At 42.1% G+C, this 27,346-nt stretch overlaps 1 protein-coding gene across 1 annotated transcript in view; it reads left to right on the plus strand.

Moving 5' to 3' along the window:
- The window catches only part of LOC129853731 (single-stranded DNA-binding protein 2-like), an 87,463-nt gene that overhangs the window by 17,077 nt on the left and 43,040 nt on the right, over nucleotides 1-27,346 (plus strand). The window contains exon 2 of the mRNA XM_055920078.1: nucleotides 26,603-26,675. Within this exon, the coding sequence (XP_055776053.1) occupies nucleotides 26,603-26,675 (73 nt within the window). The remainder of the gene's footprint in view (nucleotides 1-26,602; nucleotides 26,676-27,346) is intronic.

The raw sequence follows: 27,346 nt of genomic DNA on the forward strand, positions 1-27,346 counted from the left end.
ACTGCGATCCTCACAGGCTGTAGTGTATGGTGCTTTTCATTTTTGTCTTTTAATCCTAGACCACCAGGGGAGACCGGTATTAATTAGTTGTCGCAACGGTCGTCAAAATTGATAAAAGGTCAGAAATACAGTTCTGATAAATGCAACAGATGTATAATGGAGTAAGATACTCATTATACAATAGCTGGGGCGGCAGGTAGCCTAGTGGTTAGAGCATTGGACTAGTAACCATAAAGGTTGCAAGATCAAATCCCTGAGCTGACAAGGTAAAAATCTGTTGTTCTGCCCCTGAACAAGGCAGTTAACCTACTGTTCCTAGGCCATCATTGAAAATAATAATTTGTTCTTAACTGACTTGCCTAAATAAATAAAAACTCAACTATTTTTGGGGGGAATCATTTTGAAAGTTGCATAAACACACATAAAATTAAAGCCATGGACTTGAAGTTGGAAGAATTTTTGGAAAACCGTAGACGGGAGATTTTAGATAAATGTACAAAAGGGATTATGGTCATTATTGCAAAACATTACGATATTAAAGGGGTATCTGGTGTTCCAAAAGCAGTAGTGAAAGAGTTGATTGGTACTGATTTGGTGGAGGAGGAGAACCTTCCGGAAGAGAGAGGTTGGTAAAGGGGTGCTACGGGTAGTAGAGTACATCCCGTAGAGGTAAAACTAAGAGAGTTAGAACTTAAGCACTGTCTTAAAGCACATAAACAATTTGTATAATGAGAGACAGAAAATCTCTGGAATCCAGACATTTTGGTGGGACTTCAGGTGTTCAACTGAATGTCAAATACAAAAAAAAAAACTTATTTGAAGACCATATATGTTTTGTTAATATATTGATAGAATAATAATGTTTGGAAATAACTATTTTGCATGTACAGTTGAAGTTTACATACACTTAGGTTGGAGTCATTAACACTCGTTTTTCAACCTCTCCACAAATTTCTTGATAACAAAATATAGTTTTGGCAAGTCGGAATGACACAAGTCATTTTTCCAATAATTATTTACAGACAGATTATTTCACTTATAATTCACTGTATCACAATTCCAGTGGGTCAGAAGTTTACACACACTAAGTTGACTGTGCCTTTAAACAGCTTGGAAAATTCCAGAAAATGATGTCATGGCTTTAGAAGCTTCCGATAGGCTAATTGACACCATTTGAGTCAATTGGAGGTGTACCTGTGGATGTATTTCAAGGCCAACCTGCTGTTTTACTTAAAGGCACAGTCAACTTACTGTATGTACACTTTTGACCCACTGGAATTGTGATACAGTGAATTATAAATTAAATAATCTGTCTGTAAACAATTGTTGGAAAAATTACTTGTGTCATGCACAAAGTGGATGTCCTAACCAACTTGCCAAAACTATAGTTTGTTAACAAGAAATTTGTGGAGTGGTTGAAAAACTAGTTTTAATGACTCCAACCTAAGTGTATGTAAACTTGTGACGTCAACTGTATGTATAGCTTTATTAGCTGGATTGACTGGCTTTATAATTTTGTTACCATTCTGGCAATAGGCTTTTTATAAATAACACACATCGGACAGTTTATTAGGCACACCCATTTAACTAGTACAGGGTCAGACCCCCTTTGCCTCAAAAAGAGCATGAATTCTTCAGGGCATGGATTCTATAAGGTGTCGGAAACATTCGTTGCTCAATTGGTATCAAGGGACCTAACGTGTTCAAGGAAAATTGTCAATTGGAGTCAATTGGAGGTGTACCTGTGGATGTATTTCAAGGCCTACCTTTAAACTCAGTGCCTTTTTGCTTGGCATCATGGGAAAATCAAAAGAAATCAGCCAAGACCTCAGAAAAAAAAATGTAGACCTCCACAAGTCTGGTTCATCCTTGGGAGCAATTTCCAAATACCTGAAGATACCACGTTCATCTGTACAAACAATGGTACGCAAGTATAAACACCATGGGACCACGCAGGCACCATACCGCTCAGGAAGGAGACGTGTTCTGTCTCCTAGAGATGAATGTACTTTGGTGCGAAAACTGCAAATCAATCCCAGAACAACGGCAAAGGACCTTGTGAATGTGCTGGAGGAAACAGGTACAAAGTATCTATATCCACAGTAAAACGAGTCCTATATTGACATAACCTGAAAGGCCGCTCAGGAAGGAAGAAGCCACTGCTCCAAAACCACCATGAAAAAGCCAGACTACGGTTTGCAACTGCACATGGGGACAAAGATCGTACTTTTTAGAGAAATGTCCTCTGGTCTGATGAAACAAAAATAGAACTGTTTGGCCATAATGACCATCGTTATGTTTGGAGGAAAAAGGGGGAAGGCTTGCAAGCCGGACGAACAACATCCCAATCGTGAAGCATGGGGGTGGCAGCATCATGTTGTGGGGGTGTTTTGCTGCAGGAGGGACTGGTGCACTTCACAAAATAGATGGCATCATGAGGCTGGGAAATGATGTGGATATATTGAAGCAACATCTCCAGACATCAGTCAGGAAGTTAAAGCTTGGTCGCAAATGGGTCTTCCAAATGGACAATGTCCCCAGGCATACTTCCAAAGTTGTGGCAAAATGGCGTAAGGACAACAAAGTCAAGGTATTGGAGTGGCCATCACAAAGCCCTGACCTCAATCATATAGAACATTTGTGGGCAGAACTGAAGAAGCGTGTGCGAGCAAGGAGGCCTACAAACCTGACACAGTTACACCAGCTCTGTCAGGAGGAATGGGCCAAAATTTACCCAACTTATTGTGGGAAGCTTGTGGAAGGGTACCTGAAACGTTTGACCCAAGTTAAACAATTTAAAGGCAATTATACCAAATACCAATTGAGTGTATGTAAACTTCTGACCCACTGGGCATGTGATGAAAGAAATAAAAGCTGAAATAAATCATTCTCTCTACTATTATTTTGACATTTCACATTCTTAAAATAAAGTGGTGTTCCCTAACTGACCTGAGACAGGGAATTATTACTAGGATTAAATGTGAGGAATTGTGAATAATTGAGTTTAAATGTATTTGGCTAAGGTGTATGTAAACTTCCGACTTCAACTGTAGGCACTCATGATTAAAGGTGTATGTCTTGCAAGATCACATAGGTCTCATGATTAATTTGAATTTTACATAACAAAACCCGAATAAATAGCATATAGAATAGTAGGCCTATATTAGTCTTACACCAAAAACACCTCCTCACTCATTTCTTATGAGACTTTAGGATGGTTAGCTCGTTGAAGCTGAATAGTCATGATTGGGATGCAGTTTGGAGTTTGAACCGGTAAAATGGGACGAATTATCATTCACAATTGACAGTAATGATGGTCGATTTTGAAATAACAATGCCTAACTTGGTGTTTGAGGGTATTCAAAATAAAACATTTTCTTGAGACAACAATGTGTGGGCATAGCCAGACGGTGCAATTGGAGGATGCATTTTAGGCATATTCTGTAATGATATTAAATAGGCTACATCTGTCGGTAACAGACTTTGACTGAGAAATGATGACGTCATAAAAATAAAAATAAATGCTCCCGCATCTAAATGTTTTTATAACACAATAGCACTACGCCACTGGTTGTGAGTAAGGGTAGGTTGTTACAGTGCTTCTAATAAACTGGGGCGTTGGTCCCGTGCTCTATGTGCCATGCATCAATGTAGCCTCTGCACTGTACATCAGTCGTCTTCTGCAGAAACAAATAATAAGCTGTCATAGATAGTGTCACTTGTGTAACAGGAGGCAGTGTAACAACACCAGGCCAACTTAGAAGAGGATAAGTGTATATCTTCATCATCCCCACCCCTTCAACACCTTATCGTTGTTGTTTCTCCTGAGTGACGATTTTGTGAATGGTGTCTGCGTGACCTGTGGCCTGAGTTGGAGCGACCCCAGGAGAGGGGGGGCTTACGAGTTAATGAAATGCAAACAGGAGGGATGCTCTGAGGTGCGCCAAAGAACACAGAACTCTACACCGGATATGAACTTCATTCTTATGACTTACCTTGGTACGCAAGACTGGACCAGAGGAACATGTTTTTACTCTCAAAATTCCTCTCCTGAGGGGTTAGATTTGACTGGGAATTCTAGTTTGTTGCAATATTACATGCCTGCCAGGGCCCTCTGTGTACTGTAGTCCATTGTTGTATGAAATGACAAATTGTCGAGATGATTATGATGCATGTTGACATAATACACAGAAGCTCATGTTGACATTGTATATATTGTGTCAACGCCGTCACTGTATGGATAACCTTAATAATAGTTTTTATCAGCTACTGTGAGTTTGATCGGGTGTGACCTGGCTGTGTTCACTGTGTCTGGTGTTCTTCCAGGGAGGGCTGTAGGCCAGTTTAGGAGCCCTCTGTTTGTATCTCTGTCACATGGCCAGGCCTTCACTGCTGAGGGGTTTAACATGTTTGCTGGAAGTGAGCGGGATAAAGCGCCGTACAAACATTGACACAGTAAAGCAGTGCGAGACCCCTCTCTGTGGAGACAAAACAGAGAACATAGACAGATAAACACGTGTGTCTCTCCTCACTCAGGCCCTTCTATAGCGGGATTATGACGTGTGCTATGTTAATCTTCAACGTGGAAGTTTTACTTCTCAAACTCTCCTCTCCTCAGATTATACAAAGACTCTAATGAGAGGCAAGTTTATATTACAGTAAAACTTTCCTTCATATCTTTGCCTTGAGGAGAAGCCATTAGAGAAGTCTCTGGGGACGTGGGTATAGGATAATGGAGAATATAGATCTGACGTGACTATCAGCAGAAATGCCAATTAGAAATGCATCAACGGACAGCTACAGCCATTTGGGAATTCACTGGAGGGCCGTTACAGCCACATTGCTACAAGACAATCAGAACAGGTTGCCAAACTGATGGAGAGTGGTCTATAAACCTCTGTGTGAATGTGTGTTAGTGTACTTGCGTGCGTATGTGGGCGCTTACGTACATGCACATTACTGTCCTTTACAGAAGTTATGAGGTGAGGCAAACGACATAAACCCTTTGAGATTGCCAGTTTGTTTATGTGACTAAGGTACAACTTTCTATGTGATAATGTCACTATAGCGTGATATACTAATGTCACTATATACTGATATACTGTGTAGTGCATGGACTTGACTAGATATTTCCCCAGATCATCATACACTCACTGACAGCAGCACTTATTTACCTCAGATTCCACTGTTTATGTTGTGACTTTATGTCCTATTGTTTAGTATGGCTTGGGAGACACATTGTCCTTTAAGTGTGGTATGGAGAGAGCGCCTGACCCGCATGTTAGTCTTGTTGTCCTTAGGTTTTGTTCACTGGCTGCATCATCACTCCTTTCTTCCATGCTCTGCCCTGACCTTGCCTGCAATCCCCTCATCATTAATCATTTACCATCCTTCCTTCTCTCTCTCTCTCATTCCCTCTCTATCGCCGTCTTTATCTCTCTCTTTTACTACTTTGTATTACCATATATTTCCGTCAATATTATCAGCACACATCTTATCTCTCCTAAATGTTTTCTTCCTCATCTTCTCTATTTCATCCACTTTCAGTTTCTTTCTCATTGCTCCTCTGTCTCGGTGTCCCTCCCCAGTGTATTAAGCGTGTGTGTGTGTGTTTGCATTTGTGTGTGTGTGTGTGTGTGTGTGTGTGTGTGTGTGTGTGTGTGTGTGTGTGTGTGTGTGTGTGTGTGTGTGTGTGTGTGTGTGTGTGTGTGTGTGTGTGTGTGTGTGTGTGTGTGTGTGTGTGTGTGTGTGTGTGTGTGTGTCTGTGAGAGGGAGACAGAGAGAGAGAGAGATTGCCAATGAGGTCTTTCCCAATCTATTTGTAAAATGGTGAGGAGAATTCCCCTAATAACAGCAAGGCAGTCTCAGCATGGGGCTAACGATGCATTCAGCGTAATACTTGTTTCCTGGTTGTCCTGCTCCTCTCTGCTGCTTCATTAAGACAATATGCGCCCCTAATGAAAACGGATTAGTTGCATTGAGCCAGATTTAACACCATAAAGTGATCTGTGATTGAGCCTGCTGTAGGACACAGCTTCTCAGAGAGAGCGTACCCACCCAAACACCTTTATGTTTTTATGTCACGGTTTAGTAACGTAATAGGTCTATGTATATGTTCACCAGTTGTTGTTGGTGTTGTTGTGCTGTTGTTGTGCAGCCCTCTATGTATTAGATCAATGATTCACCATTGTAATGGTTCTATATTTGTGGTTGTTCATTGTAGCTCAATACCCCTGTTCTCTCCCTCTCTGCCACTTTGTCAAAAAACAGCACTGTGTCTCACTTTTTATTGATCTCTCTAAGGCTTTTGATACAGTTGATCATGCTATACTAAGGCAGAGATTGTCGAGTGTAGGTCTTTCAGAGCATGCAGTTGCATGGTTTGCTAACTATCTGTCTGATAGAACTCAGTGCACTCAATTTGATGGGCTTATGTCTGTTAAATTGTCTGTCTTTAATGGTGTGCCCCTAGGCTCTGTACTTGGTCCTCTCTTATTCACTATTTATATAAATGATTTAGACAAAAATGTCCAAAATGCGCAACTCCATTTTTATGCTGATGATACTATTATTTACTGTTGTGCCTCGTCTCTTACAAAAGCTTTCCAGAACTTGCAAACTGCTTTTTATACTGTTCAACATACCTTGTGTCAATTGAAGCTTATCCTCAATACTGACAAAACTAAACGAATGGTGTTTTCTAAAGCAAGAAATAGACCTCTGAACCTTTCACCTATTACTACCTGTCAGGGCAAGGAGATTGAGGTTGTAACCTCATATAAATATATTGGAATTTTAACTGATGACGGCCTGTCTTTGAAATAGCATATTTAACAACTTACAAAAAAAATTGAAGCTGAAATTGGGATTTTATTTTAGGAATAAGGCCTGTTTTTCTTTTGAAGCCAGAAGGAGGCTAGTATCAGCTACATTTATGCCTTTACTAGACTATGGGGATATTTTATATGTGAATGCTTCTGCTCAGTGTTTGAGATCAATTGACACCCTTTACCATGGCACTTTGAGATTTATTTTAAACTGCAAAACCCTTACGCACCACTGCACTTTATATACCAGGGTTGGCTGGCCTTCTCTAGTCACTCGTAGGCTCAGTCACTGGTATACTTTTATTTACAAAGCCGTTTTGGGTTTACTACCTTTTTATTTGGGCATTTTTTTTATTTGGGCATTTTATTGTTCAGAAATGTGGTGGGTACTCTCTTCGTTCGCTGGACTTTATCCTGCTAACTGTTCCAAATGTCCGAACTGAATTTGGTAAAAGGGCTTTTATGTACTCTGCGCCATCGTCTTGGAACGCCTTACAAAATACTTTTAAACTGGAAGAACTTGTCCCGATTGATATTTTAAATCACTGATGAATGATCTTGAGAATGATTCCCTGACCTGTCAATGTTTTTAATTTGCTGTTTTTGATTTTTGATATACTCTTGTGAATTCTATGGTTTTTACTAGATTACTTGTAGTTTTTCATGTTGTCTGTCTGTAATTTTTGTAATGACTTGGTGCTGCCTATCTTGGCCAGGACGCTCTTGAAAAAGAGATGTTAAATCTCAATGAGCCCTTCCTTGTTAAATAAAGGTTAAATAAATAAAATAAATCAATAAATCAAATAAAACTTTGCTCTCTATCTGGCAGAGCCTCTTCCCTGCTGAAGATACTCCCCTCTATGAATGAAGTCAGGACATTTAGAGAGCCTTTTAATGGCACATAAAGCCCTGCTGCTGGGCTCTGATTAATCAGACAAAATGTTTGGCTGAGCACTGAGGCTGCACTCCGTCCTCACCCCTGTTCTCCCTTCATTCCTTCATCACTGCTCTGCTCTCCCTTTAAAGCCTGATCCCTTCTTCTACCTTCATTGCTGCTCTCCTTTATAGCCTCATCCCTTTCTCTAAGGTGTGTCCCAAATTGAACCCTATTCCCTATAAAGACCACTACTTTTGACCAGAGCCCTATGGTCCCTGGTCAAAAGTAGTGTACTATACTGTATAGGGAATAGGGTGCTATTTTGGGACACACACATGGCTGTAAATGACATGAAGGCCCTGGGCCATTCCAGTCTGTGGTGTTTACTTCATGGTGGTTTGGGATGCCACAGAGGAGAGGAGACTAGCCCTGAAGTTGTGTTGTGGTGTCAATTTAATAACAGTCATGTGCTTCTCTAATTTCATGATTACACCTCTCATTGTGTGTGTGTTTATTGACTAGGGTTGCAAAACTACCGGTAATTTACCAAAGTTACAGGTAATCTATGGCAATCTATGGTAGTATTCATTTTTTACAGCGGTGTCCATATTGTCCATGAGTTTCTAATGGATAGACCATATGGTTCAAGAGAAAATAACCTAAACGTGAAAAAAGCATTATTTTCAATTAACTCCGCAACTCTTCCAACAATTGTCTTTTTTCACAACTGCCACCTGCTTGGCCCCAAAACATTTCCAACAAAGACATATTGACATATTCAAATAAATAAAAGTGTGTAAAATAAATGTTCAGGATATTTCATGCTGAAACCCTCATAATAACCCTACAGATGTAAGATGACGCCGGAGAGGATGGTAGATGTTTTACGCACCCCCAGCCGATTGTGTTTTTTTGTTTGTTTATTTGCGTTTTGTTACTTATTTTTTTACGTAATGTTGCCGCTACCGTCTCTTATGACTGAAAATAACTTCTAGACATCAGGACTGCGATTACTCACCACGGACTAGCAGAATCCTTTTTTCCTTTCACAACACTGATGAGCCAGATGCGAAGGATACATTGCTTCCTCGGGAACAGGCCCCGGTCCCCGTGATCTGCGTGAAGAGGAGGCGGAGAAAGAAGGGGCGAAGGTCGGGCTGCCTTCTGAGAATTTGTAGGCGATCAAATAAATTCCCACTTCCTTCTATTCTCCTAGCAAACATGCAATCTTTGGACAATAAAATTTACGAGTTACGCGGGAGATTAAACTACCAACTAGACATGAAAAACTGTAACATCTTATGCTTCACGGAGTTGTGGCTAAACGACGACAACATCAACATACAACTGGCTGGTTATACGATGTATCGGCAGGATAGAACAGCGCCGTCTGGTAAGACAAGGGGCGGCAGTCTATGCATTTTTGTAAACAACAGCTGGTGCATGATATCTAAGGAAGTCTCGAGCTATTGCTCGCCTGAGGTAGATTATCTCATGATAAGCTGTAGACCACACTACCTACCGAGAGAGTTTTTATCTGTATTCTTTGTAGCTGTTTACATACCACCACAATCAGAGGCTGGCACTAAGACAGCATTGAATGAGCTGTATTCCGCCATAAGCAAACAAGAAGACTCTCACTCAGAGACGGCGCTCCTAGTAGCTGGGGACTTTAATGCAGGGAAACTTAAATCCGTTTTACCAGATTTCTATCAGCATGTTACATGTGCAACCAGAGGAAAAAGAGCTCTGGACCACCTATACTCCACACACAGAGACGCATACAAAGCTCTCCCCCGCCCTCCATTTGGCAAATCTGACCATAATTCTATCCTCCTAATTCCTGCTTACAAGCTAAAATTAAAGCAGGAGGCACGAGTGACTAGATCAATATAAAAGTGGTCAGAGGAAGCAGATGCTAAGCTACAGGACTGTTTTGCTAATACAGACTGGAATATGTTCCCGGGATTCCTCCGATGGCATTGAGGAGTACACCACATCAGTCACTTGCTTCATCAATAAATGCATTGATGATGTCGTCCCCACAGTTGAAGTCAGAAGTTTACATACACTTAGGTTGGAGTCTTAAAACTCGTTTTTCAACCACTCCACAAATTTCTTGTTAATTAACAAACTATAGTTTTGGCAAGTCGGTTAGGACATCTACTTTGTGCATGACACAAGTACTTTTTTCCAACAATTGTTTACAGACAGATTATTTCACTTTTAATTCACTGTATCACAATTCCAGTGGGTCAGAAGTTTACATACACTAAGTTGACTGTGCCTTTAAACGGCTTGGAAAATTCCAGAAAATGATGTCATGGCTTTAGAAGCTTCCGATAGGCTAATTGACATAATTTGAGTCAATTGGAGGTGTACCTGTGGATGTATTTCAAGGCCTACCTTTGCTTGACATCATGGGAAAATCAAAAGAAATCAGCCAAAAATTGTAGACCTCCGCAAGTCTGGTTCATCCTTGGGAGCAATTTCTAAACACCTGAAGGTACCACGTTCATCTGTACAAACAATAGTGCGCAAGAATAAACACCATGGGACCATGCAGCTGTCATACCGCTCAGGAATGAGACGCGTTTGGTCTCGTTATGTTTGGAGGAAAAAGGGGGAGGCTTGCAAGCTGAAGAACACCATCCCAACCGTGAAGCACAGGGGTGGCAGCATCATGTTGTGGGGGTGCTTTGCTGCAGGAGGGACCGGTACACTTCACAAAATAGATGGCATCATGAGGTAGGAAAATTATGTGGATTTATTGAAGCAACATCTCAAGACATCAGTCAGGAAGTTAAAGCTTGGTCGCAAATGGGTCTTCCAGATGGACAATGACCCCGAGCATACTTCCAATGTTGTGGCAAAATGGCTTAAGGACAATGAAGTCAAGGTATTGGAGTGGCCATCACAAAGCCCTGACCTCAATCCTATAGAAAATTTGTGGGCAGAACTGAAAAAGCATGTGCGAGCAAGGAGGCCTACAAACCTGACTCAGTTACACCAGCTCTGTCGGGTGAATTTTTGCCCATTCCTCCTAACTTATTGTGGAAAGCTTGTGGATGGCCCCCCGAAACGCTTGACCCAAGTTAAACAATTTAAAGGCTATGCAACCAAATACTAATTGAGTGTATGTAAACTTCTGACCCACTGGCAATGTGATGAAAGAAATAAAAGCTGAAATAATTAATTCTCTCTACTATTATTCTGACATTTCACATTCCCTAATAGTTGTCAAAGACTCCAGCCACCCTAGTCATAGACTGTTCTCTCTGCTACAGCACAGCAAGCGGTACCGGAGCACCAAGTCTAGGTCCAAGAGGCTTCTAACCAGCTTCTACCCCCAAGCCATAAGACTCCTCAACATCTAGTCATAAAGCTACCCAGACTATTTGCAGTCCACCCCCCCTCTCACCCCCCTCTTTACACCACTGCTACTCTCTTGTCATCAATGCATAGTAACTTTAATAACTACCTACATGTACATACTACCTCAAATAACCGGTGCCCCCGCACATTGACTCTGTATCAGCACCCTCCTATATATAGTCTCGCTATTGTTATTTCACTGCTGCTCTTTAATTACGTGTTACTTTTATCTCTTATTCTTATCTGTATTTTTTTTTAAACTGCATTGTTGGTTAGGGGCTCGTAAGTAAGCATTTCACTGTAATGTCTATTCGGCGCATGTGACTAATACAATTTGATTTGACAATTGACACGGAGAGTTCTCTGGGATAAGAAAGAAAATATTAAGCAGATTTAGGTTCACGTCTTGCAACATTTTGAACACCCCATTTTCACTTTTATTATGTTTTTGTTTTCCAGACAGACACCCTTTGACTGAACTCCATATGCACTTTAAAGATGTCAGCTCTGGTCTTAACTCATGTTCACGCTCTCGTTCTTACTACTTTCTCAGAAATTACTATTCATGTGGAAATTCATATTTTCCATACTGCAGAAATGGAATCCGTTGTTTTCTCCTGAAGGTCTCTGTATTTGTGTTTCTAGTGTGTATTTGGAAGAAAGGCAGGAGAAAGAGCCTACTTTTCCCTGCTGCTTGTTCCAGTGTGGGTTTGTGTTAATTTGCAGAAGGAGGGCACAGCAGGGGTGCCTGGCTAGGCCGTTGCTTGTTCTGTCAGATCCGTCACTATTAGAATATTAACGTTTCCAGACCTCAGGAGTATTAATTGTGTGGCTCACCCACTAACCCCCTCCTTCAGACCCCCGTCTGTCTTCTCTTCCTCTAATCCCCACCTCCTCCCTCTCCTTACCAGAACCTTTCATCTCTGTTGCAAATCTGTGGAAGATTAACTGTCACCATTCCGAAACTGCTGTATCCTCCTTTTGGAGGCTGTACTACAGCTGTGGTACTGGGATCTCTCTTTCTCTTCTTTGTTGTCATTCTCTCTCCCTTCCTTTGTTTCTTACTCTCTCTCCATCTCTGGATCCAATTCCTCTCTGTCCAACACCAGTCAGCACTGTCTGCTCTACACTCTTAGAAGAAAAGGTGCTATCTAGAACCTAAAAGGTTTCTTTGGCTGTCCCCATAGGAGAACCCTTTGAAGCTTTGAAGAACTCTTTTTGGTTCTTCAAAAAGGGGGTCTCAACCCTTTTTGGTTCCAGTAGAACCCATTCCATAGAGGGTTCTACATGGAACCCAAAATTATTCTACCTGGAACCAAAAAGGTCTGGGACCCCCTTTTTGTAGGCATGCGGATCAATTGCCGCAGCCCCCCCCGTCTGTCCGTCCATCCGTCCGTCCATCCGTCCGTCGGGGTCTCAACTTACTTTTGAGAGTTAGAATAGTAGAATACACAAGGTGCAAGTTCTTTATTACCTTATGCATCAGCAGTTTTTCTCTTGTTATGTCAGTCACTGATAGACACTCAATGTCAACTAACATTTTTTAGATTGGTAAGTTAGTCTAACCAGCTATCTAAACTTGTAGAAAGCAGGTGGTCCCCATTGATTTTGTTAGTCACTCTCAATCAGATATCATATTAAAAACTGCAAACATTTCTCTCCACCCCATGGCAAAATGTGTAGAATTGCATCAAACTTTCTTTAAAACTGCAACACTTTCTCTATGCATATGACATGATGTGTAGAATTGCAGGAAATGAACTCTAAAATGTATATTTGTTCTCTCCGCTGTCAAGAGGAGAGCTGCTAAAATGTTATGCTCGCAAGGTGAAGGGGGACACCCAACTAAATTACCCCAAAAGGCTAGGGCCGGCTCTAACTGCATGTGTGGGTATGGATACGGGTACACATGATGATTTTGTGTCCAATGGGGACAGCCGAAGAACCCTTTTAGAACCCTTTTTTCTAAGAGTGTTATGACGAATCATCTTGTTTCCTGGACAAGGTCAAAGGGTAGCTGCAAGGCTGTTTGACCCATACAGTATACCTGCACTCACATTGAGCATGTCTTACAGATAATGTTGTGTTTTGTCACAGGTGCTGATACACTATCAGGAACATAATGACTTTTGGCCCATTTCCATTTCATCTTTAATAGTTAAGTGCCAAATTAATTGTCTTTTTTTATTTCTAACTCCAGTTGTGATTACGGTGGCAGTAAATTGATTAGCAGTGATCTGCTGGTCTCATAAGCTGATTCTATAAAGTAGGGTAACTTCACAGGCCCAGGTGCTGAGGTCTGCCCAAACAGCAAGAATTCTCATCTCCTCTCCTCTCTCAGTGCTTCTCAGTGAAAAAGGGAAAATGGAGAATCAGCAGCATTTCAGCTCCCTGACTTCATTAAGCTACAGCTAGCCTGGTCCTGGCTGCTGAGCCTTCTGGAGACTTCTGCTGCACTACTGTAGACTCAGAGGAGCATGCTACCAACAAATGAATTGAATTAGATGTGAGTGCTGAGGACAATACTTGAATTTGAAGGAGGCCAGGTCCCATACACGCACGCATGCACACGCACACTCACATGCACGCACACACACGCGCACACACACGTGCACACACACACTCATATAGACGAGACAAACACTCGATCCTGTTTCAATCCTGATTCACCGTGATTAATGTAAGGTGGAGCTCGTTGGCTTCACAGATTGGTGAAAGTAGAATGCTGGTGCCGCTACTGTGGGAAACAAAGATAACAGTTTGTCTTCAATAGGCTAATTTCAAGAGCAAGGATAAATGCTACTGAAAATAGAAAATATATTTTGTTATGATCGATCATAGGCCTAGTGTATACAATTGAAAAGTATTTGACTTTGTTGACTTCATTCTTCTGGCTCATCAGGTCCTATTGAATCATTCACAGATCAGGTCAGGAGAACTAGTCATTTTGGGGAGTTTATTGGGTAATTCTAAGAGCTTTTGGTGTGTTTGCTTCCTTTATCACATCCAGTTGACGGGCCCAGTGGGTATCATAAGTATTCACCCCCTTGGATGTTATTTTTATTTTGTTGCGTTTGAAAAAGTATGATTGAAATGGATTTAATTGTGCTTTTTTGTCATTGATCTACACCATTATTTCAAAGTGAAAATTCTACAAATGTTTACAAATTAAATAACTAAAATATAGTAATTGCAGAAGAATTAAACCCCCCCTTTTTTAGGCAAGCCTTATTTGTTCAGGAGTAAACTTTGGCTTAACAAATCAGATAATAAGTTACACGTGGAAAAATATATGGCAGCTAGAAATCAAAACTGGATGGTCTTCAGAGTTAGATGGGAGGGTTAAGGATAGCTGAAGGATGGGACTGAAAACAAACGAAATATATATTGTGTACGTAAAATGTATATAGTACAGTTGAAGTCATACATTTACATGCACACTGGTTGTAGTCATTAAAACTTGTTTTTCAACCACTCCACAAATGTCTTGTTAATGCACTATAGTTTTGGCAAGTTGGCTAGGACATCTAAGTTGACTGTTCCTTTAAACAGCTTGGAAAGTTCCAGAAAATTATGTCATGGCTTTAGAAGCTTCTGATAGGCTAATTGACATAATTTGAGTCAATTGGAGGTGTACCTGTGTGTATTTCAAGGCCTACCTTCAAACTCGGTGCCTCTTTGCTTGACATCATGGGAAAATCAAAAGAAATCAGCCAAGACATCAGAAAAAAAATGGTTCATCCTTGGGAGCAATTTCCAAATGCCTAAAGGTACCACGTTCATCTGTACAAACAATAGCACGCAAGTATAAACACCATGGGACCACGCATCCGTCATACCGCTCAGGAAGGAGACGCATTCTGTCTCCTAGAGATGAGCGTACTTTGGTGCGAAAAGTGCAAATCAATCCCAGAACAACAGCAAAGGACCTTGTGAAGGTGCTGGAGAAAACAGGTAAAAAAGTATCTATATCCACAGTAAAACGAGTCCTATATCGACATAACCTGAAAGGCCGCTCAGCAAGGAAGAAGCAACCGCTCCAAAACCGCCATAAAAAAGCCCGACTACGGTTTGCAACTGCACATGGGGACAAAGATCGTACTTTTTGGAGAAATGTCCTCTGGTCTGATGAAACAAAAGTAGAACTGATTGGCCATAATCACCATCGTTATGTTTGGAGGAAAAAGGGTGAGGCTTGCAAGCTGAAGAACACCATCCCAACTGTGATGCACGGGGGTGGCAGCATCATGTTGTGGGACGTGCTTTGCTGCAGGAGGGACTGGTGCACTTCACAAAATAGATGCATCATGAGGCAGATGGCCATACATCAGTCAGGAAGTTAAAGCTTGGTCACAAATGGGTCTTCCAAATGGACAATGACCCCAAGCATACTTCCAAAGTTGTGGCAAGATGGCTTAAAGACAACGAAGTCAAGGTATTGGAGTGGCCATCACAAAGCCCTGACCTCAAGCCCATAGAAAATTTGTGGGCAGAACTAAAAAAGCGTGTGCGAGCAAGGAGGCCTACAAACCTGACTCAGTTATACCAGCTCTGTCAGGAGGAATGGGCCAAAATGCACCCAACTTATTGTGGGAAGCTTGTGGAAGGCTACCCGAAATGTTTGACACAAGTTAAACAATTTAAAGGCAGTGCTACCAAATACTAATTGAGTGTATGTAAACTTCTGACCCACTGGGAATGTGATGATAGAAGAATGTGATGATAGAAATAAAAGCTGAAATAAATAAGACTCTCTACTATTATTCTAACATTTCACATTCTTAAAATTAAGTGGTGATCCTAACTGACCTGACAGGGAATGTTTAGTAGGATTAAATGTCAGGAATTGAGAAAAACTGAGTTTTTAAACGTATTTGGCTAAGGTGTATGTAAACTTCCAACTTCAACTGTATGTATAAGCTGGAAGTAGAAGCCTAAGTATTGTTGTCCATCAGTTTACTCCAATTAGGGAAGGGGTAAGGTTAGGATAAAATAATAAAAAAGGAAAATAAATACAGTCGTGGCCAAAAGTTTTGAGAATGACACAAATATTAATTTTCACAAAGTCTGCTGCCTCAGTTTGTATGATGGCAATTTGCATATACTCCAGAATGTTATGAAGAGTGATCAGATGAATTGCAATTAATTGCAAAGTCCCTATTTGCCATGCAAATGAACTGAATCCTTAAAAAACATTTCCACTGCATTTCAGCCCTGGCTGAAGATCACTCTGTCATGCTGATTGAGTTCGAATAACAGACTGGAAGCTTTCAAAAGGAGGGTGGTGCTTGGAATCATTGTTCTTCCTCTGTCAACCATGATTACCTGCAAGGAAACACGTGCCGTCATCATTGCTTTTCACAAAAAGGGCTTCACAGGCAAAGATATTGCTGCCAGTAAGATTGCACCTAAACCAACCATTTATCGGATCATCGGATCAGCGCCAGGACCGTCTCCTTAAGTTAATTCAGCTATGGGATCGGGGCACCATCAGTACAGAGCTTGCTCATGAATGGCAGCAGGCAGGTGTGAGTGCATCTGCACACACAGTGAAGTGAAGACTTTTGGAGGATGGCCTAGTGTCAAGAAGGGCAGCAAAGAAGCCACTTCTCTCCAGGAAAAACATCAGGGACAGACAGATATTCTACAAAAGCTACAGGGATTGGACTGCTGAGGACTGGGGTAAAGTCATTTTCTCTGATGAATCCCCTTTCCGATTGTTTGGGGCATCCGGAAAAAAGCTTGTTCGGAGAAGACAAGGTGAGCGCTACCATCAGTCCTGTGTCATGCCAACAGTTAAGCATCCTGAGACCATTCATGTGTGGGCTTGCTTCTCAGCCAAGGGAGTGGGCTCACTCACAATTTTGCCTAAGAACACAGCCATGAATAAAGAATGGTACTAACACATCCCCCGAGAGCAACTTCTCCCAACCATCCAGGAACAGTTTGGTGACAAACAATGCCTTTTCCAGCATGATGGAGCACCTTGCCATAAGGCAAAAGTGATAACTAAGTGGCTCGGGGAACAAAACATCGATATTTTTGGTCCATGGCCAGGAAACTCCCCAGACCTTAATCCCATTGAGAACTTGTGGTCAATCCTCAAGAGGCGGGTGGACAAACAAAAACCCACAAATTCTGACAAACTCCAAGCATTGATTATGCAAGAATAGGCTTCCATCAGTCAGGATGTGGCCCAGAAGTTAATTGACAGCATTCCAGGGCGGATTGCAGAGTTCTTGAAGAAGAAGGGTCAACACTGCAAATATTGACTCTGCATCAACTTCATGTAATTGGCAATAAAAGCCTTTGATACTTATGAAATGACTCTGTACCGGTACCCCCTGTATATAGCTGTTATTTTATTGTTGCTCTTTTGTTTACTTCAGTTTATTTAGTAAATACATTCTTAACACGTATTTTTTCTTAACTGCATTGTTGGTTAAGGGCTTGTAGGTAAGCATCGACTTCTGTAACCGTAATAGCCTTGGCTTCATGCATGTTAACATTAGAAGCCTCCTCCCTAAGTTTGTTTTGTTCACTGCTTTAGCACACTCTACCAACCCGGATGTTTTAGCCGTGTCTGAATCCTGGCTTAGAAAGACCACCAAAAATTCAGACATTTTTATCCCCAATTACAAGATTTTCAGACAAGATAGAACGGCCAAAGGGGGCGGTGTTGCAATCTACTGCAAAGACTGCCTGCAGAGTTCTGTTATACTATCCAGGTCTGTTCCCAAACAATTTGAACTTCTACTTTTAAAAATCCACCTCTCTAAAAACAAGTCTCTCACCGTTGCCGCCTGCAATAGACCACCCTCTGCCCCCAGCTGTGCTCTGGACACTATATGTGAACTGATTGCCCCCCATCTATCTTCAGAGCTCGTGCTGCTAGGCGACCTAAATTTGAACATGCTCAACACCCCAGCCACCCTACAATCTAAGCTTGATGCCCTCAATCTCACACAAATTATCAATGAACCTACCAGGTACCACCCCAATTCCGTAAACACGGGTACCCTCATAGATATCATCCTAACAAACTTGCCCTCCAAATACACCTCTGCTGTTTTCAACCAAGATCTCAGCGATCACTGCCTCATTGCCTGCATCCGTAATGGGTCAGCGGTCAAACGACCTCCACTCATCACTGTCAAACGCTCCCTGAAACACTTCAGCGAGCAGACCTTCCTAATCGACCTGGCCCGGGTATCCTGGAAGGATATTGACCTCATCCCGTCAGTAGAGGATGCCTGTTTTTTTTTTTTAAATGCCTTCCTCACCATCTTAAATAAGCATGCCCCATTCAAGAAATTTAGAACCAGGAACAGATATAGCCCTTGGTTCTCTCCTGACCTGACTGCCCTTAACCAACAGAAAAACATCCTATGGCGTTCTGCATTAGCATCGAACAGCCCCCGTGATATGCAACTTTTCAGGGAAGCCAGAAACCAATATACACAGGCAGTTAGAACAGCCAAGGCTAGCTTTTTCAAGCAGAAATTTGCTTCCTGCAACACAAATTCAAAAAAGTTCTGGGACACCGTAAAGTCCATGGAGAATAAGAACACCTCCTCCCAGCTTCCAACCGCTCTGAAGATAGGAAACACTGTCACCACCGACAAATCCACTATAATTGAGAATTTCAATAAGCATTTTTCTACGGCTGGCCATGCTTTCCACCTGGCTACCCCTACCCCGGACAACAGCACTGCCCTCCCCTCTGCTACTCGCCCAAGCTTTCCCCATTTCTCTTTCTCCCAAATACAGTCAGCTGATGTTCTTAATGAGCTGCAAAATCTGGACCCTTACAAATCAGCCGGGCTAGATAATCTGGACCCTTTCTTTCTAAAACTATCTGCTGAAATTGTTGCCACCCCTATTACTAGCCTCTTCAACCTCTCTTTCGTGTCGTCTGAGATCCCCAAAGATTGGAAAGCAGCTGCGGTTATCCCCCTCTTCAAAGGGGGGGACACCCTTGACCCTAACTGCTACAGACCTATATCTATCCTACCCTGCCTTTCTAAGGTCTTCAAAAGCCAAGTCAACAAACAGATTACCGACCATTTCGAATCACACCACACCTTCTCCGCTATGCAATCTGGTTTCAGAGCTGGTCATGGGTGCACCTCAGCCACGCTCAAGGTCATAAACGATATCGTAACCGCCATCGATAGGAAACAATACTGTGCAGCCGTATTCATTGACCTGGCCAAGGCTTTTGACTCTGTCAATCACCACATCCTCATTGGCAGACTCGACAGCCTTGGTTTCTCTAATGATTGCCTCGCCTGGTTCACCAACTACTTCTCTGATAGAGTTCAGTGTGTCAAATCGGAGGGTCTGTTGTCCGGGCCTCTGGCAGTCTCTATGGGGGTGCCACAGGGTTCAATTCTTGGACCGACTCTCTTCTCTGTTTACATCAATGATGTCGCTCTTGCTGCTGGTGATTCTCTGATCCACCTCTACGCAGACGACACTATTCTGTATACTTCTGGCCCTTCTTTTGACACTGTGTTAACAACCCTCCAGGCGAGCTTCAATGCCATACAACTCTCCTTCCGTGGCCTCCAACTGCTCTTAAATACAAGTAAAACCAAATGCATGCTCTTCAACCGATCGCTGCCTGCTCCTGCCCGCCTGTCCAACATCACTACTTTGGACGGCTCTGACTTAGAATATGTGGACAACTACAAATACCTAGGTGTCTGGTTAGACTGTAAACTCTCCTTCCAGACCCACATCAAACATCTCCAATCCAAAGTCAAATCTAGAATTGGCTTCCTATTCCGCAACAAAGCATCCTTTACTCATGCTGCCAAACATACCCTTGTAAAACTGACCATCCTACCAATCCTCGACTTCGGTGATGTCATTTACAAAATAGCCTCCAAAACCCTACTCAATAAATTGGATGCAGTCTATCACAGTGCCATCCGTTTTGTCACCAAAGCCCCATATACTACCCACCACTACGACCTGTACACTCTCGTTGGCTGGCCCTCGCTTCATACTCGTCGCCAAACCCACTGGTTCCAGGTCATCTACAAGACCCTGCTAGGTAAAGTCCCCCCTTATCTCAGCTCGCTGGTCACCATAGCAGCACCTACCTGTAGCACGCGCTCCAGCAGGTATATCTCTCTAGTCACCCCCAAAACCAATTCTTCCTTTGGACGCCTCTCCTTCCAGTTCTCTGCTGCCAATGACTGGAACGAACTACAAAAATCTCTGAAACTGGAAACACCTATCTCCCTCACTAGCTTTAAGCACCAGCTGTCAGAGCAGCTCATAGATTACTGCACCTGTACATAACCCATCTACAATTTAGCCCAAACAACTACCTCTTTACCTACTGTATTTATTTATTAATTTATTTTGCTCCTTTGCACCCCATTATTTCTGTCTCTACTTTGCACTTTCTTCCACTGCAAACCAACCATTCCAGTGTTTTTTTAGTTTTTATTTTACTTGCTGTGCTGTACTCACTTCGCCTCCATGGCCTTTTTATATTTTTATTTATCTATACATATATCTGTTTGCCTTCACCTCCCTTATCTCACCTCACTTGCTCACATTGTATATAGACTTATTTTTATTTTTTTTCTCACTGTTTTATTGACTATATGTTTGTTTTACTCCATGTGTAACTATGTGTTGTTGTATGTGTCGAACTGCTTTGCTTTATCTTGGCCAGGTCGCAATTGTAAATGAGAACGTGTTCTCAATTTGCCTACCTGGTTAAATAAAGGTTAAATAAATAAAATAAATAAAAATTGTATTCGGCGCATGTGGCAAATAAAATGTGATTTGATTTAAAGAAGGGCAGTGATTGGTAGATGGGTAACAATAGCAAATCAGACATTGAATATCTCTTCAAGCATGGTCAAGTTAATAATTATTTTGTGGATGGTGTATTAAACCACCCAGACACAACAAAGATGCAGTCATCCTTCTGAACTGAGCTGCAGGACAGGAAAGAAACTGCTCAGTGATGTCACCATGAGGCCAGTGGTGATTTTAAAACATCTACAGAGTTGAATCGCTGTGATGGGAGAAAACTGAAAATGGTTCAATAACATGGTTCTGACTCCCCAATAATTACCTAAATGACAGAGTGGAAATATAAATACACAGAATATAAATATTCCAAAACATGCATCCTGTATGCAACAAGTCACTAAAGTAATACTGAAAAACAAAACAAGGCAAAGGAATACACTTTTTGGCCTCAATGCAAAGCCTTATGTTTGGGGCAAATCCAACACATCACATCATGGGTAACTGCCTCCTTATTTTCAAGCATGGTGGTCGCTGCATCATGGTATGGGTATGCTTGGACATCAGCAAAGAATTATTAAAAATGGGATGGATCTAAGCACAGAACTGAAGTCCACAAGTGAAGGTGGAAGGTGAGAGAATGAGAGTGCGTAGTCGTAGATGCGAGAAGGGATTATACAATGAGCAAAGTGATCATCCTGTTCTTATGTGGCTGCTATGAAAGTGAACTGTGTGTGGGATAAACATACCTGAATTTGCCAGTAGAAACTCTTGTTTGCAACTGTTTGGACTAATGATTACACCCTGTATCAGCTAGATGCAGGCAAGAGTGTGCAAGGCGGTATGGAGTGTGTCACTGTCTGTCACCTTGATGACTCAAATTTTTCTCTTGACCTTTGCACCTACGTTGTAAACTTTCATTCGTAGGCTAGGTTGTAGCAACCTCATGATGGGTATAGGGAAAATTAGTGTAATATCCTAAACCTGTTAATGTTACATTGAGCTGGGTGAATGGAATATGAATGACAGTCACCCAAAATGCTGTAATAGAAATAATGCTACGGTCATAAAAAAAAGATTGTCCTCTCTGATCTTAAACGGCACCGACCGCCACTGGTGTGTGTGTGTGTGTGTGTGATGGAGAGAGAGCGGGAAAAAATGGACCATATTGGAATGCTATCTGGCCTTGAACAACGAGTACACAGTGGCAGAATATCTGACCACTGTGACTGACCCACAATTAACACCCATAGTCCTTGACTATGTACAGACTCTGTGAGCATAGCCTTGCTATTGAGAGAGGCCGCCATAGGCAGACCTGGCTCTCGAGAGAAAACAGGCTATGTGCCCATTGCCCATAAAATGAAGTGGAAACTGAGCTGCACTTCCTAACCTCCTGATAAATGTATGACAACATTACAGATACATATTTCCCACAGAGCACAAAGACCCCCAAAAATTCAAACAAATCAAACATTGATAAACTCCCATATCTGTTAGGCGAAATACCGCAGTGTGCAATTGCAGCAGCAAGAGCTGTGGCCCGTTGAGAAAAGGGCAACATTGGAGCAACATTGTAAATACCACCAATATATTTATCTGTTTATTTATCTTCCCCTACTATTCGTACTACAACTATTTGCACATTGCTAAAACACTGTAAATAGCTGCTAATATAACATTTTGAAATGTCAATCTTTTTTAAACCTTTTTGAGTGCAATATTTACTGTTAAATTCAAGATTTTTTGTCAATGTTTTGTGTCTTCTCACTTTAGTTGATCGCTTTTTTCACTTGCTTTGGCAACGTAAACATGTTTCCCTTGCCAATAAAACCCCTGTGAAATGAATTGAGAGAGAGAGCTCCACAAAATAATGGGGGAACAGACAGGGCCATTTTAATAAGTGTGATTTATAGGTATATTTTTTCCAAACCTCAGCGCATTTAAACCTGCGTTTCTTAGGTCAGTAGAAACACCACTGTGGGAATTAGCACCTCTTTATACGTAGCCTTTTCTCCTCTTCTTGTTCCTTTCTCCCCACTCTTCTCTTCACCTCTCCAGAGCTCTCCTATCCTTTTTTGATCTCTTCTTCTCTCTTTCCTTTCCTTGGTTTTCTTCCTCCTCTCTTTTTGTCTCCTCTCTGTCATGTTGTGTCAATGGGCAGATGTGTCTCTTAGGGCTACACAGTAGAGTCACAGCGTCATATTGATAACCCATCATATTTCAGAGAGAGAGAGGTTTCATGCCGATGGCCATTAGGCCGAACAGTGGGACATAGGCCAGATGCAGGGACCAATATACGGTCGGACAGTAGGCCGCAGAGACATTAATATGTGTGACTTGTGTACTAACTTTCCAGTTTTCTGTACTGCATGTATTATAGTGTTTTTGTTTGTGTATTTGTATGCTGACTTCACAAAATTAATTTCCATGTAAATGATCAATAAAGTATATTGTATTGTACAGACAGACAGACCGTACAGAGATAGGCAGAGAAAGAGACACAGCCTTAAGAACATCACCATGTTTTATTCATGGAACGTCGTTGCTTTAACCTTGTCCCTGTGAAAAGCTTTGTCTTCTCTGTGGTTAAACATCACGCCACTCCGCCGCCTGCTGCAGACACTGTGCTGCTCCTTGTGCTCTCCTCTCCTTTCACACCTCATCCCTTCATCATTAAACACAAGGCCTCTCAAGAGAAAGATAGATGAGAGAGTTGGAGAGAGAGCGAGGGAAAGAGGCAGAGAGAAAAAGAGCAATGTAGAGAGAGCGAGGGAAAGAGGCGAAGAGAGAGGTAGAGAAAGCGAGCGAGGGCAAGAGGCACAGAGAGAGAGTCTGGAGAGATGTGCAGTCCATCATCTTCAGAGAGGTAGACTATAGGTGTCTGGAGGGTTTATTTTTGTCCCAGTCTGAGATGTTCGTCTAGACTGAGGAGACGCTACGCTGCTGCCTGCTACGCTGCATGGCTGGGCACAGACACAGGATGCATCCAAAATGGTACCCTTTCCCCTTTATTAGTGCATTACTTTTGACCTGGGCATACAGGGCTCTGGTCAAAAGTAGTGTACTATAAAGGGAATAGGGTGCCATTTGGGACACACCAGAGAGCTGGTGAGCTTTCATACTACCCTCACCAGGGAGAAAAGTCAAGTGAACTTCTAAGGCCCTATTCCTACTACGAGATATGAAGGAGAGTCTAAGGAGCTACCAGATTAGGAAAAACTCTGGGCCCCAGGAAACATCCCCACCACCTGAAATCACCACACAATGTTACAAATGAAAAAAGATATCCCATTTTACATATTTTTGGTGGTGGGGATGAGCTTCCATAGTTTTACGTGGCTCCAGTCGTGTAGTGGTGCCTGGAGAAGATGGTATACTCGAATTAAACCACATCAGGAGACCACTTTTTAGGTCTGGGGAAAAAATGAAGAAATGTGGATTTTTTAGATTAGCCTTTCATTAAAGTATGCAGGCACCTAGCACTCGTGTATGATTAACGGTGTTTCTGTAGCACGTGAGATGGATTTTGCAAAATAAATGGTCACTGGATTGATGCAAATAATCATCATCATCATCATCATGATATCATTCTGCCAGGTAGGCATTGGCTAGTTAACATTTAATGGAGAAGGTTTTTGGGAAAGCCTTTCCATCTACCTGAATACGGTTAGGCCTATCATTAGCATCATAATATTTTCCTGTTCCTTAATTGTTTGAAACATAGACATTTTACTTCATATTATGAGGCATGTCTTACCTTGCGACAAAGTAGCCTATAGCCAAAATCCCACTATAGAAACGTGGAGGCAATCATTTTTATTGGCTTGCTCATATGCTCATATTACTCATATGCGTTCTCCTGTTCTATTGGTTTTCTTTCAACTTTCTTTCATTATTCTAAGGCATTATTCTAATCATATTAGCAACCCGTGATAGTTGTTGCATCTCTAAATCCACCCGCTTTCTACCGGATATGTCCATCTCTGTCCATGAAACCGCTTTCATTTTAGAATAGTGTTTTCCCGCAAATTGCATTATGTAACTTTCACGCGTAGGCCTACTGCCGTGTATACATTGCTGCGCCTAAAACGTGAGAAAATAATAGTTTATCAACATTTTAAGCTAAACATTCCGATCTGTTCCATCAACCCTATTAATTGATACGGGCGTATACCTCCACTCCACTACTTTGATAAATATCAGTGGGGATTAAGAAGTGGGTATATGGCGTATCCCTGCGTAGGCCTATACCCTACATACACTACACCACTGTGTGGCTCAGTGCAGCCGGCCGATACGGCAACAATTTCAGAACTGAACATGCTGTACATTTCAGCTGTTTCAAAAACATTGCTCTGCTATTACCATTTATACTGTAGGAGTGTTGGCTCAACGAGACAATTGTGTTTACACTGCTCAGCTTCAAGGGGGGCAAATGTCGGGCGATGTCTTGCGTTTCCTCTGGAGGTAGCGGACGAGACGTAAGCAAGTACGCAAGTTCACATTTGAGTAATTTGTCTAGCGGACGGTATTTTTACGAAAAGTGTAGTAAGTGTGAAGAGGCTCTAAGTCCAAAATACCCCACATTCTGGAAACAGATTTCCATGTTTATATCCACCATTGCTGCTAAAAAGATTTCCCTTTTCACTAACTACACTTCTTCTGATTGATGATTCTTCCTTGAACCTTACTGATCACGAAAAACGTATATGGCTTGCTGGACTTACGCCTCGATCACACCGACGGTGCTTTGCATTTTGGTACACCAGAAGTACATTCATTTCCAATGGAACAGTGCGTTTGCCTTGCAGCATTGCGTTGCAGAGGCAGTTGCGGTATGTTCTGTGTGGTACACACGTTGGATTTATCGAACGTATGCGTCAAACTGTATGCGTAGACGGCTTGAAAGAAATGGTATCAGAAGGTGAATACTGAACTTTTGTTGGACACATATCCAGATGAGGCTGCGTACCATTTTTCAGCAGAAAAAAGATGGTTGCATTATGTTGACAAGAACCTCGCTCTCCAACCATGGTGTCAATGGGCACTTTCATTTATGGACATTGGTTTGAGTCATTTCATTGTCAATTGGGATTGGTTTTATCCTTAAAAAAATGTATAAATGTATATATTTTTTTCTCCCTCAAACCCCCCACGGGCTGGATTGAATGGGCTGGCGGACGGATCCAGCCCACAGGCCTTATGTTTAAGACCGCTGCTCTAGACTGAATCCATATTTCTACGGTTCTGTAACTCCGAGACCCAGCCAAGCCTGAATTGTACTGTTAAGAAACTGACTGATCCTGCATTGATCCCTGACAGATCAATGGATATCTTGTATCTGTGGATCAGGTAGAGCACCTGCCTGCCCCCCAAGTTAGTTTGATCAACAGAGCAGTACAGAGTAAAGAATCAATGAATGAATCAAGCGTGTAATGAATTCCCAGTGTGGGAAAAGCAGAGTGTTTTGGGGGGTATAGAGTGCCTGGGGTAAAACAGAGGCATTTCCTGTGTGTTCCCTCTGTGCCAACTCATCTCAGCATGATGTTTGTTCTTCTACTGCCTGTGTGTTTTCAGCTTTAGCAGAGTCTATCGAGGGTATAGAAGCCTTCTCATTGGCTCTGTCTCATATGAACAGGAGAGGTTAAATTGTGTTATCCAGTTGACACAGCCTAGTGTGGCCACACTACTTTACTCTAGTGATCATCCTACTAACATGTCATCCGTATGTTTCTCTGTGCAGGTTAGCTCTCTATGTGTATGAGTACCTGCTGCACGTAGGGGCACAGAAGTCAGCACAGACCTTCCTCTCAGAGGTAAGTGTGTGTGTGTAAGTGTGTGTGTGTGTGTGTGTGTGTGTGTGTGTGTGTGTGTGTGTGTGTGTGTGTGTGTGTGTGTGTGTGTGTGTGTGTGTGTGTGTGTCCACTCCCCTAGAGCAGGGCTGATTCTGCCTCCTATGCAGTGTCTGGTGTGTGTGTAATTTAATTAGTGAGGAGCACAGTGCTGAGCTGGCAGGGCAGTAGGGGGTTCAGTATTTAGCCTCCATTACTGGGATCAGCCCAGAGAGTTACGATAGACCACCTAGCTGACAGGTTTCTCTCTCTCTGTCTCTCTGTCTCTATGTCTCTCTGTCTCTCTGTCTGTCTCTGTCTCTCTGTTTCTGTCTCTCTGTCTCTGTCTCTCTGTCTCTGTCTCTCTGTTTCTGTCTCTCTGTTTCTGTCTCTTGTCTCTCTGTCTCTGTCTCTGTCTCTCTCTCTCTCTCTGTCTCTCTGTTTCTGTCTCTCTGTTTCTGTCTCTGTCTCTGTCTCTCTGTTTCTGTCTCTGTCTCTCTGTCTCTTTCTGTCTCTCTGTCTCTGTCTCTGTCTCTGTCTCTCTGTTTCTGTCTCTGTCTCTCTGTCTCTGTGTGTCTCTGTCTCTGTCTCTCTGTCGCTCTGTCTCCCTGTCTCTGTCTCTCTCTCTGTTTGCAGGTAAGGAGTTTAGAAAGTTG

Source organism: Salvelinus fontinalis, chromosome 4, assembly GCF_029448725.1.
Source record: "Salvelinus fontinalis isolate EN_2023a chromosome 4, ASM2944872v1, whole genome shotgun sequence".
In the NCBI taxonomy this organism is placed as follows: Eukaryota; Metazoa; Chordata; class Actinopteri; order Salmoniformes; family Salmonidae; genus Salvelinus; species Salvelinus fontinalis.